Genomic DNA, 14227 nt, shown 5'->3' on the forward strand with positions numbered 1-14227 from the left:
GCCGGCCAGAAACAAACATGTTGCTGCACAGAGAAGTGGGGTGGGGAAAGGGGAGGGAAATGCTGCTGCTGCTCTTCAGGGAAGGGGGGAGGGAAATGCTGCTGCTGCACAGGGAAGTTGGGGTGGGGGAGAGGGAAAGGGGGGGCCAAATAGCAAACTTGTTTGCCCAAAGTGGGAGGGGTTTGCTAGGGGGCAGGGAGAAATCTTGGTTTGCTTTGAGGGGGAGACAGAAGGGGGCCACGGAGAAAGACAGACAGACAAAGGGGGCCAGGGAGAGACACAGACAGAACGAATGACAGACAGACAGACAGCGTCCAAGGAGAGAGAGACAAAGAAAACATAACAGACAAACATCTGCTCTAGTACCCGTTAATGTAACGGGCTTAAAGACTAGTGAGAAACTATTTTCACTAACTTCAGGATCATACAGATGTATTTGGTCCCCCATTGATACCTTCTTAAATCAATTGGTGTAATGCCACATTGTTATTTGATTTTTATTTTACAGACCTGATATTCATGTATAATTTTTTTCTTGTTCAAAGACATTCCTGATTGTTACAAGTCTTGTCTTTACATTGTTCTATTTTTGCAAATAATTAATAAAACATATTAAACTGGAAAAAAAAAGAGAAAATAGTTAAGCTCTGGAACGCATTCTCAAATGATGTGGCAACAGTGGTTAACAGAGCTAGGTCTGCTGTTGAGACAGACAGGGGTGAAGCCAATGCCTGTTCTGGGATCAGTAGAATGGAATGTTGCTAGTATTTGGTTTTTTGTCAGGTACTGTTATGACAGATTACACCTATGCGACTTATTCCTCCATCATATCCAGTAACGTTCAAGTCTAGGGATACACTGACACTTATAGATGACCTCGTGGGCATGAAGGAGTTTTCTTGTTAGTTTTTCAAGGTCTTCACGAGGTAAGTCTACAATACCAAGGTTATATGAGAGAACAGGAAAAGCCAGTTGATTAATAGCCTGTAAACTTTTTCTGTGATGTTAATGTACTCTTCAATTAGTTTTAGTCTCCTATAATATTCTTTACTGATATTTTCTCTCAGCTCAATAGCTGTTCCTTCTGCCACTCCTAGATGTTCATATATGCCTTCTTTCTGTATCTCCTGTATGAATTTTCTTATGTATCTTTAAATGTGATTGCTGATTAAAACATCTTTCACATTCTGAACATATATATGGTTTCCCCCCATTATGAATCCTCTTGTATGTTAAATTTGATTGCTGAATAAAGCTTATGGTTTATCTCCAGTATGAATCCTCTTGTGCCTTTTAAAAGCTGATAGATCGCTATATCTTTTATCACATTCTGGACAGGAATATGGTTTCTCTCCAGTATGACTCCTCTTGTGCTTTTTTAAAGCCGAGGCATCACTATATCTTTTATCACATTCTGAACAGGTATATGGTTTCTCTCCAGTATGACTCCTCTTGTGTTTTCTTAAAATTGATCGATGACCAAAGCTTTTCCCACATTCTAAACAGGTATATGGTTTTTCTCCAGTATGAATCCTCATGTGCATTTTTAAATTTGATTGCTCATTAAAACTTTTACTACATTCTGGACAGATATACAGTCTTTCTCCAGTATGACTTCTCTCATGTTTTCTTAAACTTGATTGGTGATTAAAAAGTTTGCCACATTCTGGACAAGCATATGGTTCCTCTCCACTATGAATTCTCTTGTGCCTTTTTAAATCTGATTGAACCTTATAGGTTTTACCACATTCTGGACAAATATATGGTTTCTCCCCAGTATGAGTCCTCTTGTGTGTTACTAAGTTTGATTGCCGCCTAAAGCTTTTCTCACATTCTGGACAGTTATATGGTTTTTCTCCAGTATGAATCCTTTCATGTTTTCTTAAATTTGATTGCAAACTAAAGCTTTTACCACATTCCAGACAAGGATATGGTTTGTCTCCTGTATGAATTCTGTAGTGTACTTTTAAATGTGGTATCTGACTAAAGCTTTTCCCACATTCCGGACAAGTGTATGGTTTCTCCCCAGTATGAATCCTCTTGTGCATTTTTAAACCTGACGGCTGAGTAAAGCTTTTACCACATTCTGGGCATGTATATGGTTTCTCTCCAGTATGAATTCTCTCATGTTTTCTTAAATTTGATTGCAAACTAAAGCTTTTACCACATTCTAGACAAGTATATGGTTTGTCTCCTGTATGAATTCTGAAGTGCATTTTTAAATGTGATATCTGACTAAAGCTTTTCCCACATTCTGAACAGGTATATGGTTTCTCTCCAGTATGAATCCTCTTGTGTATTTTTAAAGCTGCTTGACCATTAAAATTTTTACCACATTCTGGACATGTATATCGTTTCTCTCCAGTATGAATCCTCACGTGCCTTTTTAAATTTGATTGCCCATTAAAACTTTTACCACATTCTGTACAGGTATACTGTTTCTCTTCGGCATGAATCATCTCGTGATTCCTTAAACTTGATTGGTGATTAACATCTTTGCCACATTCTGGATACGTAAATGATCTCACACTTTCATCGGTCCTCTGAAGACATTTTAAACCTGGTTGATGATAAAAAGTGTTATATTATAAAGATGTAGAATGTTTCCCATTTGGATTATTTTGTGCATTCTTAGATATGATAAAGAAGCTTTTATCTCCGTTTTTATACATAATTAGTGTTATTCCTGCTTATAATTGTTAAATTGTTATGGGTCAATATTCAGCCGGGGACTTAGATGAAGGAGAAAATCATGGAAACTCTGGCATAAAGGAAAATACACTTATAAAGTCCTTGTATGATACAGGTGAAGAATATTAGGTCCTTTGGATAACACTAAAGGTGAAGAGACCAGACCTCAAAGAAGAAAAATCCCCTTTTCTCCCTCCTGCACTAATAAATCAGTATATTAACAATTTAAAAGACATTTCTTACTACATTTGCCAGCTGGCATATATTGATTGGGAAATACCCTACTTAGCTAACTGCTGGGCTAAGCGAAACTTATGAGAAGGAACAAACAAGCAAGCAAGACTTAACTCAGTTGCATGGCAATAGGGCCTCACACCTGCCAGGATATTATGAAAGGATGACTACATCCTGGTCAAGAATGGAATTCTAAAGAAAATTATTTAGCAAGAGTATCTTGTGATAAAGGCAGGGCTTGGAATTGCTGATGTGGTAGGATTAAAAAGACATATGCGGGAAAAGGATAGGCTTTCTGGTAAACTGGACATACGTATAGCATGACACAAATATTATAAACCAATTAATGAATTAACAAATGTAATGACATTTAAGAAATAACCAATAAAGATTTATCATGTGATTTAAACCAACGTGGTGCTGGCCACCAAGAAATGTATAAAAACAGGCATGTAAGAGGAAGTAGGTAGAACAGACATCAGAGGATCCTCAGGCCTGAAGATCACATTCTGTTACTCTATATGCTGAATGATTTATTCTTGTAAGCTGTTACTGATTTGTTAATAAATATACTTATTGATTGATACCAGTATATAGAGTGTGAGGTCTCTATCTTGGGGTAGGCCTAGACAGCTGGCAACCTCAGGACAGCGAGCCTTTTCTATAAAGCTGATTAACTGCTACCTAGATTAGTCCCAGATAGTCAATATTGGGCCAGTTCCGGGCACCAGTATTAAAAATCTGGTTCATCGGTGATGGCTGGATGTTATGTGGGTACAACTGGTTTTCAGTGCAGTACCCACATAGCTAACTGGACACAGTTAGGACTAGTATTTAAGCGGTCTTACTTACCCAGTTAGCTATGCAGGTAGTGGCATTGTTGCCACTGTCCGTCTGCTTAATTTCAGGTTCTGACCTGACTCCACCCCTGACCCATCTCACCACTGCCTGGATCGTGCTGGGATTTTCAGTGCTGCTACTGCTGTTTGTATGATGGACTATGTACTAATGATTGCTGCTCTGCTCCTCTTTTTCAGAGCTGAATGCTGCTGAATGAACTTTTGGGCGCATTTTTGCCCTCACTGATGCTCTTATCGCGCTTTAACTGTTGTCTGTTTCCTGCCGGTTTTTGTCGTCCCTCATTCATGGCAGTGCCCATTTCTCCCCTGATGAAGGCATCTATGGATGACGAAACTGGGATCCTAGTTGGGACAATCTAGGTATAACCTAGACTCCGTTATACTCATTTCAATATGGAGATTATACTATAGACTGTGTCTATTTTTATGACATTCTTTTTATTGACTTACTAAAGTATTCCCCTTGGTCGGTATTTTGACATCTCGTTTGCCTCTTGTTTCTGGGTTCATGTGACCTGAACATGTCATCTCTACTCACCAAAGTGATTATAAAACTGAATCGGGTCTTGCTGCTTGCAGTGAATTCTTGGGAGGAACTGGGACTTTGTTTGCTTTGTTTAAATTCCCGATGTTGGGAGATCAAATGATGCGACTGCTTCACCTTCTCTCCCAGAGACACTAAGTCACTTTTGACACATTCGCAGGGGTAGCTGGCAGCATTGTTAGTGCCAATATGGATGAGCAGCATTGGATTGTAGTCATCAGGCTTGATGAGTCTCGGCAAGCTCTCTGTATTCTGTCAGCATGAGTTTTCTATGTAGCATTCTGTAATAATTTGACTTATACAGTTTTCTCGATAGTGGAGGGGATATTTGTGAATGGGAGGGGAGACAGGGTTTTTGTTGATCCTTGCTCTGTATTGTATTTATAAAATGACAATTGTACAGAATAGTGTTTCTTTTTATACTTTAATAAAAAAAAAAGTTAAATATAAAATCAAAACTATTTGAGACTTGTGCGGATGGGAGCAGACTTTTTTTGCAGGGATGGGGACCAAACTCGCAGGAACAGGGCAGGAACAAACTTTTTCTCTGCGTCTTTCTCTACTAGGGGTCCCCCAGGGCTGAACTCCCCTCCACCGAAACCAACTGCCATTTAAGAAATGGCCAAAACCACCACATCCACTATTGGTGGAGGCAAGGATCCCTATCAGCCTCAGGAATAGGATACAAATGGGTCATAAAACGAGATAGCTGAAAAGGCGCATCAGGGACCTTCTATTGAATCTGCACAAAGTCCTGGCTATCTTGATGCATGGGAAAGGAGTGCGACGCCACACGAATCCCTCAAAGGAAGGGATCAACCACCTGAGAGGCCTCCGTGGAATCTTCCTCAAAACAAAGTACAAAGGAAACCTGAAGAATGAACTCATAAGAACATAAGAATTTGCCTCCGCTGGGTCAGACCAGAGGTCCATCGCGCCCAGTAGTCCACTCCCGCGGCGGCCCATCAGGTCCATGACCTGTAAGTAAAGCACAGTTACTTACCATAACAGGTGTTATCCAGGGACAGCAGGCAGCTATTCTCACATATGGGTGACGTCATCGACGGAGCCCGGATGCGGACGCCTCACAAGCAGACTTGCTTGAAGAAACTCGAAGTTTCGAGTCGCCCGCACTGCACATGCACGAGTGCCTTCCCGCCCAGCACAGGGCGCGTCTCCTCAGTTCAGATAGCTAGCAGAGAAGCCAACCAGAGGAGGTGGGTGGGTTGTGAGAATAGCTGCATGCTGTCCCTGGATAACACCTGTTACGGTAAGTAACTGTGCTTTATCCCAGGACAAGCAGGCAGGTATTCTCACATATGGGTGACCTCCAAGCTAACCAGAATGGGATGGAGGGAGTGTTGGCAATTTAGGAAAATAAATTTTGTAACACTGTTTGGCCAAACAGTCCATCCCGTCTGGAGAAAGTATCCAGACAATAGTGAGAAGTGAAGGTATGAACCAAGGACCAAGTAGCAGCTCTACAAATTTCCTCAATAGGTGTAGATCTGAGGAAAGCTACTGAAGCTGCCATAGCTCTGACCTTATGGGCTGTGACTTTACTGTGAAGAGGTAATCCAGCCTGGGCATCGCAGAAAGAGATACAAACCACCATTTGGAGATGGTACGCTTAGAAATAGGATGGCCCAACTTATTTGGCTCAAAGGAAACAAAAAGTTGAGGAGCAGTTCTGTGTGGTTTGGTGCATTCCAAGTAGAAGGTTCTCCCGGTGGTGACTCGTATACAGATCACCTAACTCCTCCTCAGTCAATTCAGGCTCCCTCTGGAGGTCAAAGGAGAAATTGTCAGTCTCAGGAACTGGAGGGACCTTGGAATTTCCCTTCCTGGTTTTCATATTTACTTTTCCCCCTGACCTAACTGGGACCTTGGCAGGCATCGTGTCTGACTAGTCACAATGTAGACTTGAGGGCAGAATTGGATAAGTGCAACAGGTAGTCCAAAACAGAAGATAAGGAGGAATGCTGAGGCTCCTTATGATGAGAAAAACACCACGTAGAAAATCTAGTCCACTTTTGGTGATAGCATTGTCTAGTGTTAGGCTTCCTAGAAGCTTCTAAAACATCTCTTACAGATTGAGAAAACTGAAGAGGAGTTACATTGAAAGGTACCAAGCTGTCAGGTGTAGAGACTGCAGGTTGGGATGAAGCAGAGATCCTTGACTCTGTGTAAGCAGAGAAGGAAAAACTGGTAGAAGGTATGGCTCCCTGGTGCTGAGTTGAAGTAGGAGGGAGTACCAAGGTTGTCTTGGCCACTGAGGAGCGATTAGAATCATGGTGGCATGATCGTCCCTCAACTTGACCAGAGTCTTGAGAATGAGAGGAAATGGAGGGAATGCGTAGAGGAAGAGATTCGTCCATTCCAGAAGAAAAGCATCTGCCTCGAGGCGGTGAGGAGAGTATATCCTGGAGCAGAACTGAGGCAGTTTGAAGTTGTGAGGAGCCTCAAAGAGGTCTATCTGAGGGGGTTCCCCACTGTGGAAAAATATGATGAAGAGGCGAGGAATGGAGAGTCCATTCGTGAGGTTGCAGAAGACGACTCAAGTTGTCCACCAAGCAATTCTTTGCCCCTTGAATGTAGACAGCTTTGAGGAAGGTGTTGTGGCGGATTGCCCAGTCCCAAACCTCCAGAGCTTCTTGACAAAGGGAGGCAGACCCTGTCCCTCCCTGTTTGTTGACAGAATACATGGCGACTTGGTTTTCCGTCCGGATCAGGATACCTGGTCGAGAAGATGTTGAAAAGCGTTGAGAGCCTTGAAAATCGCTCTGAGTTCCAACAGATTTATGCGAAATTGACGATCCGTTCTGGTCCAGTGGCGTTGAGACCATCGAGATGAGCACCCCAAGTGTAGGTTGAAGAGACTGTCGTGAGGACCTTCTGATGAGAGGGCGTTTGAAAAAAGCAAGCCTCTGGAAAGATTGGAAGAGAGCATCCATCAACAGAGAGACTTCTTCAAGGAAGGAGTTACTGAAATGTGTCGAGAAGGAGGGTCGCAAACTTGAGTCCATTGAGATGCCAGGGTCCACTGAGGAATTCTGAGGTGCAGTCTGGCAAAAGGAGTCAAGTGTACTGTGGAGGCCATGTGACCCAGAAGTACCATCATGTGTCTCACTGAGATGGAAGAGTGGGAAAACACTGTATGACTTCAGAGTTGAAGAAGAGCTTCCAGACGTTGTTGTGGAAAGAATGCTCTGAGTTGGACAGTGTCCAGAACAGCTCCAATGAATTGTAGGTTCTGTGAGGGCTGAAATTGAGATTTGGGAAAGTTGATTTCGAATCCCAAACTTTGTAGGAACCAGGTAGTCCATTGGGTTGCTACAATAACCCCTTGAGATGTGGAATCTTTGATGAGCCAGTCGTCGAGGTAGGGAAATACCTGAAGACCATGGTTCCGGAGAGCTGCCGCTACCACTACCAGGCACTTGGTGAACACTCTGGGAGACAAGGCCAGGCCGAAGGGTAGTACTCTGTATTAATAATGCAGATTCCCCACCCGAAATCCGAGGTATTGACGGGAGGCCGGATGAATGGGGATATGAGTGTAGGCCTCCTTGAGAACCAGAGAGCATAACCAGTCGTTCTGCTCGAGAAGGGGATAAAGAGATGCCAGGGACAACATTTGAAATTTTTCTTTGACTAAAAATTTGTTGAGAGCCCTGAGATCCAGAATGGGTCGCAGATCGCCCATCTTCTTTGGAACAAGGAAGTAACAGGAGTAAAAAACCCCTGTTCTGCTGTTCCAAGGGAACTGGTTCGATGGCATGGAGAGAAAGCAGAGATTGAGCTTCCTGAAGAAGGGCGGTCTGGGATGGATTGGAAGGATACTCTCTTGGAGGAAGCTCTGGTGGAACCTGAGTGAAATGAAGAGAGTATCCTTCTCTGATGATGGTAAGCACCCAGAGGTTGGATGTAATTATTGTCCATCGGTTGTAAAAATGATGGCGACGATTTCCTATAGGGGGAAAAGGAGACAGAACGGTGGAGGTTATGCTCTGTTGTAAACAGTCAAAAAGGCTAAGAAGCCTTAGATGCAGCAGAAGGTTGGGGTTACTGTTACTTCTGAGGTTGCTGTTTTTTCAGAGGAGGGCGATTATAGGGAGCCGGCTTTGGAGCAAAATGCCTTTGATAGATAAGAGCAGGGCGTGCAGGCTTGCAATCTTATATCTAGAGTCCAATTTTCCTGGAACAGCTGGTATGGAAAAAGGTGTTTTCATGCAACGACCAAAAGTCTGATTCAAAAGCTTATGAAGTGGAAGCTTAAGAGACTCTGCCGGAGGTTGAGGAAGATGCATGACTTCGAGATACTCCTTAGAAAACTTGGAACCCATATCCAATTGAATATCCAAGTCTACAGCCATCTGTCACAAGAAAGACAAGAAAGATAGCTGATCTGCCAATGCCTCGAGAAGGACTCAAAGACGTCAAAGCAGCCTGTGTCGAAAATGAAGCCTTGGCAGGGAAAAAAGCATCAAAATGAACCTGGTGACCTGGACGAGACAATCGAGACCGGGACATCCTCGAGGTCCAGCATCGGAGACCTCGAGCGAGGAGTCGGTGGTCTGGTCGAGGTTGGAGTAGATCGAGGCTTCGATGAAGATGGTCTGTCGTGAGACGAAGAACTATGCCTGGAAGGATGCCTCGATGAAGGCCTCGAATGTCGGTGAGAAGTGTGTCTGGAACCAGATCTCGAGGATCGAGGAGATTTTGCCTCGGAGATGTGGACAGCCGATGCCGATGTTTGAATCGGACTAGAGGCTGTAGATCAAAGCTCCAGAGGCTTGGTTGAAGAATCTCGATGCACTCTCAAATACTCTACTCCTTGTATAGAGTGTGAGGATTCTCGTCGAGGCACTCGCAAAGAATCTGCTCCTTGCTTTACGTGCTTGGATGCCAAACCAGACACTCGCAGAGACTCTGCTCCCTGCAAAGAGTGTGTGAGGTCAGACTGATGCAAAGGAAGCAGCTCGACCTCGCGGTAGTCTGCTGAATGCCCATGCTGGATAAGAGGAAGCAATTTGGGTTCCATGTTGGTAAGGAGCTGAATAAATTGCTTCTCTAACATGGTCTGGAAAGAAGCCGGCAAGGATGGATCCGCGTCTGAAACCGGACCACCTGCTTTGGCTGGAGGTTCCTTCGAGGTAGTGTGAGTGTGTTTCGACTTGGGAATCTTGGACGCTTTAATCGCCACCGGCGGAACCGACTGTTGAGCTATCTGACCTGAGGAAACAGGGGAAGATACAGTAGGTGACATCGAAGTAAGAACCACTGCAAACGATGAAGGTCTGATGAGGCTCGAGGTGGAAGCAGTAGGCCCAAAAGGAGCCTCAATGGAAGTCGAGGCCGAAGACACCTTCTAAGTTGAGGGATCAGTAGGACACTCCATCTCGAAGAAATTGTCCACCAAAATGCAACGACGCTAGAAAGCACGAGGCTGAAGTGTTTAGCTAGGCAGGCACGACCTAGGAGTCGCACCCTGCGCTGGGCGGGAAGGCACTCGCGCATGCGCGGTGCGGGCGACTCAAAACTTCGAGTTTCTTCAAGCAAGTCTGCTTGCGAGGTATCCGCATCCGGGCTCCGTCGATGACATCACCCATATCTGAGAATACCTGCCTGCTTGTCCTGGGATAATCCTTTATATCCTTCAATCCCTTTTATCCTTTCTTATCTATATCCTTCTAACTGTACCCTTCTTTATCCTATATCTTCCCTATCTATATCCTTCAATAACTTTTTCTTTCAAGAATTTATCCAATTTCTCTTTGAAACCCTGTAAAGTACTCTGTCCTATCACTCCCTCCGGAAGTGCATTCCAGGTATCCACCACCCTCTGAGTGAAGAAGTACTCCCTAGCATTGGTTCTAAACCTGCCCCTTTTAGTTTCTCCGAGTGCCCTCTTGTTCTTGTAGTTCCCCATAGGCTGAAGAATCTGTCCCTCTCCACATTCTCAATGCCCTTCATGATCTTATATGTCTCTATCATGTCTCCTCTGAGTCTCTGCTTCTCCAGGGAGAAGAGCCCCAGTTTCTGTAGCCTGTCTGCGTATGAAAGGTTTTCTATACCCTTTATCATATGTGGCTCTTCTCTGGACCCTCTCAAGTATCGCCATATCCTTCTTCAGGTACGGCGACCAGTACTGGACACAGTACTCCAGATGCGGGCACACCATCGCTCGATACAGCAGCAGGATAACTTCCTTCGTTCTGGTTGTAATACCCTTCTTGATGATACCCAACATTCTGTTTGCTTTCCTTGAGGCCGCTGCGCATTGTGCCATTGGCTTCATTGTGGTGTCCACAAGCACTCCCAAGTCCCTTTCAAGGTTACTTTCCCCCAGTACAACCCCCCCATTTTATAGCTGAACCTTGGGTTCTTTTTCCCTACATGCATGACCTTGCATTTCTCCACATTGAAGCTCATCTGCCATTTATTTGCCCCTCCTCCAGCTTGTTCAGATTCCTTTGTAATTCTTTGTATTCCTCTACTGTTCTATCCCTGCTACAGAGTTTGGTGTCATCCGCAAATTTTATAACTTCACACTTCGTCCCTGTTTCTAGGTCATTAATAAATACTCCTGCAGCTTTTCTCATTTAAAAATACACACCACTAAAACATGCTCACCCACAGACAGCTCCGACACCCAGCCACTCACCTCATCCGTCCCCCCTCCCTCGAGGATCCTGCTGGTCACCAGAGAGACCCCTAATTTCCTACTAAATATGAAAGAGTGCAACAAATATCATTAACTAACTGGAAGGGCCTCAGTAATCGAGCCTACGCAAGTCATAGACTCTGACCATACAAGTCTGCGTGCTTCCCCGGCTCCTTAGCTCCAATCATCGGCAACCTTCCAGTCCCTTACCTCAACTAAAAGGATTTTAAATTTATTAAATTAGTTGCATTTAACCAAAGTGAACGTAATGTGAAAGAATAGAGGTTGGACCTATGACATCAATGCGCATAAGCGGATTATGTGCTTATCAGAATTGCAAATATCCAGAGTTTACGTCCACTGACTTTAATGTAAAAAAAAAAAAAAAAAAACCCTAAAAAACTGGGACCGTGGTGGTCAGGTGCAGATAACCGAAGCGTGCGCTTAACCGACGTGCCCTTAGGTGGAGTCAACTGTAGACCCTGTTCTTCCTGTCTGGCTTAAAGCGCCGTCTTTAGGTCTTTTCCAAGAGTTCAACTGGTCTCTTCCAGTCTGTCTTCAGGCTTCATGCCTGATACATGGAATTCTGCAGTTCAACCCATCCTTAAGAAAGTGCTCTGGAGAAATCTACTAATAACTATCTCCCAGTTTCTACTATCCCATTCCTAGCTAAAATAATAGAAAAACTGGTTTATCGACAACTCCTTGATCATGCAGAAGCAATCCACACCCTTCATATGAGACACACTAAAGAGACTATTAGTCTCCTTGGATCTGACATCGGCCTTTGATCTGGTTTACCATTCTCTGCTACTTCAAGGATTATCTCTTGGGCTATCAGATATGGCTCTAACCAGGTTCACCTCATTTCTTCAGCATCGATCATTCACAGTAAATCAAGATGGTGAAGCATCTCCTTCTTTTCAAAGCACTTAGTAAAGGGACCCTGGCCCATTTAGCGATGGAAATTATACTCTATGTCAGGGGTGTCCAACCTTTTGGCTTCCCTGGGCCGCGTTGGCTGAAAAAAATGTTTCTGGGGCTGCACAAACATGCAAATTCTGCAGCAAGACAGAGGAGGGAGCCTGCAAGACAGTAAACACCCAGGGGCAGCAGAGGAAAACAATGCATCACCCTCAACCAGGGCCGCACAAAATATTCACGTGGCCGCAGGTTGGACACCCCTGCTCTACGTATTGGGAAAAATACTTCACTCCCTCAATGACCATTAGCTGGTCATTCCATCGTTCTCCTGGGCTCAGTGGGGACTCTACAAGAAGCAGTGCTTTTTTCTTTCATTCTCCCACTTTGGGGAATGCTTTGCGCTTCAGAGGCTTTGTTCTGAACTCTCGTTCGGTCAATTCAAGGTTAAGCTTAAGACTGATTTGTTTATGAAAGCTTAAAAGACTAAAGATTAAAAGACTGCCGCGTTTCCGGTTCTGCACTCTCTTGGTTCATATCTTACTTTCAGGAACGCAGCTCTAAAGTCTGCGTAAAAAACGTAACTTCCTCAACTATATTTCAAACTTTCGGAGTCCCACAAGGATCTATACTATCTCCATTATTATTCAATGTATTCCTCTCTCCTCTCCTCACATTAGCCCAATCCATAGGATTTACAATCTTCGCCTATGCGGACGATATTCAACTTCTTCACCCTATTAACACCACCAACATCTCTGACATAAAAGATATAAATAATAAATTAGATAACATTAACGATTGGCTATACACAAACAAACTTTCACTTAACATCGACAAATCCTGTGGGCTCCTACTCCCCATCAAAAAGTCCGAATCATTACTAGGAACTATCTCCATCAAATCCATCCCACTTCATATGGAATCTAAAATTAAATTACTCGGCGTCATTATCGATAGAGATCTCTCCTTTCACGATCACATTAGCTCCGTCGTAAAAGTCTGCTTCTTTAAACTCCGCATCATCAGATCATTAATTTCCATACTGAATACTGACTCTATTACCATTTTGACCCACTCCTTAGTAATTTCTCATCTAGACTACTGCAATTCTCTCCTTAATGGCCTCCCTCAAAAAGAATTACGACGCCTTCAACTGATACAAAATACCGCAATAAAACTTATCTATAAGAAAAGGAAATTTGATCATGTCACTCCTCTCTTAAAGGAAGCCCATTGGCTTCCCATCTCCCACCGTATCACTTATAAAATTATTCTACTCACGTTCAAAATCAAACTCTTACATCAACCTACATTTCTTGACAAACTCCTTATTCCTCAAAGTTCCACTCGTACATTAAGATCATCAGACCACAAACTTCTCTATATTCCATCCCTAAAAGACTTCTACTATACTCGCAAAACAAATTTCGCTATAACCGCCCCTACATTATGGAACTCACTTCCACAATACCTCCGTGACGAACAACAATTAGCTAAATTCAAGATAAATCTAAAGACTTTCTTATTCCGGGACGCTTTTAATCTAACCTAAACTTTTTATATATTTTTTTCTCTCTCTTTTTCTCTCTCTTTCTCTTTTTTCTTTCTTTCATCAGGCAAGCATCCATCATCTTCACGCCTCCCCTTCCCTTCGTTCAATCCCCCCCCCCACTTTTCCCATTTCTTCTATACAATGTAACTTTTTCCCCTTCCTCCCCTATTGCCAATCACACTCCTGTACGTCAAGTCTTTGTCATTTATGTTTAATTTTAGACATCTTCATGCACATTCTACTACATTTAAACTCTTTATTAATTTTATTGTTAACCGGCCAGACAATTGTTTGATGGTCGGGATATTAAAAACTAATAAACTTGGAAACTTGGAACTTGGAAACTTTTTCTTAAAATTTTTAAGGACAAGAGGAGCATAGCAGCAATCGCTAGGTACTGTGTCCCATCTTTCCCCTGATGTGTCTGAACCTTTTCTATTAGGTAATTTATGGAGTTCTTTCTGCATGTATTTTTTAATTATTTTGCAAATTGCACAGACTTGACTGGTTCAAAATGGTTCGATTTATCAAGTATAATGAACAAACAAACATATTTTGCAGCCCTGCCTGGTTAAGTGCCACGGAATATCAACGGCTGGCCCACTCAACATGGTTTAAGCCATTATCAACCTTAGAATTTTCTTCTGAAGGATTCTTTTCTCAGCTTCAATATATGGTCATGGTTATTTTCAGGATCTTCATTAAGAAATGCTTCGAATTATGGTAGCTTTCCTACTGTGTTTTCTGCTGTGGAC

General features: G+C 43.2%; 1 protein-coding gene across 9 annotated transcripts in view; it reads right to left on the bottom strand.

The window, feature by feature from the left end:
- Window positions 1-319: 319 nt before the first annotated feature.
- LOC117354677 (zinc finger protein 883-like) overlaps window positions 320-14227 on the bottom strand; it is a 42531-nt gene continuing 28623 nt past the window's right edge. For all 9 annotated transcript variants that reach the window (XM_033932539.1, XM_033932536.1, XM_033932535.1 and 6 more), the window contains one exon: window positions 320-2560. In XM_033932539.1, the coding sequence (XP_033788430.1) occupies window positions 1257-2560 (1304 nt within the window). In that variant the 3' untranslated portion in view covers window positions 320-1256. The remainder of the gene's footprint in view (window positions 2561-14227) is intronic.

Source organism: Geotrypetes seraphini, chromosome 2 (genome assembly GCF_902459505.1).
Source record: "Geotrypetes seraphini chromosome 2, aGeoSer1.1, whole genome shotgun sequence".
In the NCBI taxonomy this organism is placed as follows: Eukaryota; Metazoa; Chordata; class Amphibia; order Gymnophiona; family Dermophiidae; genus Geotrypetes; species Geotrypetes seraphini.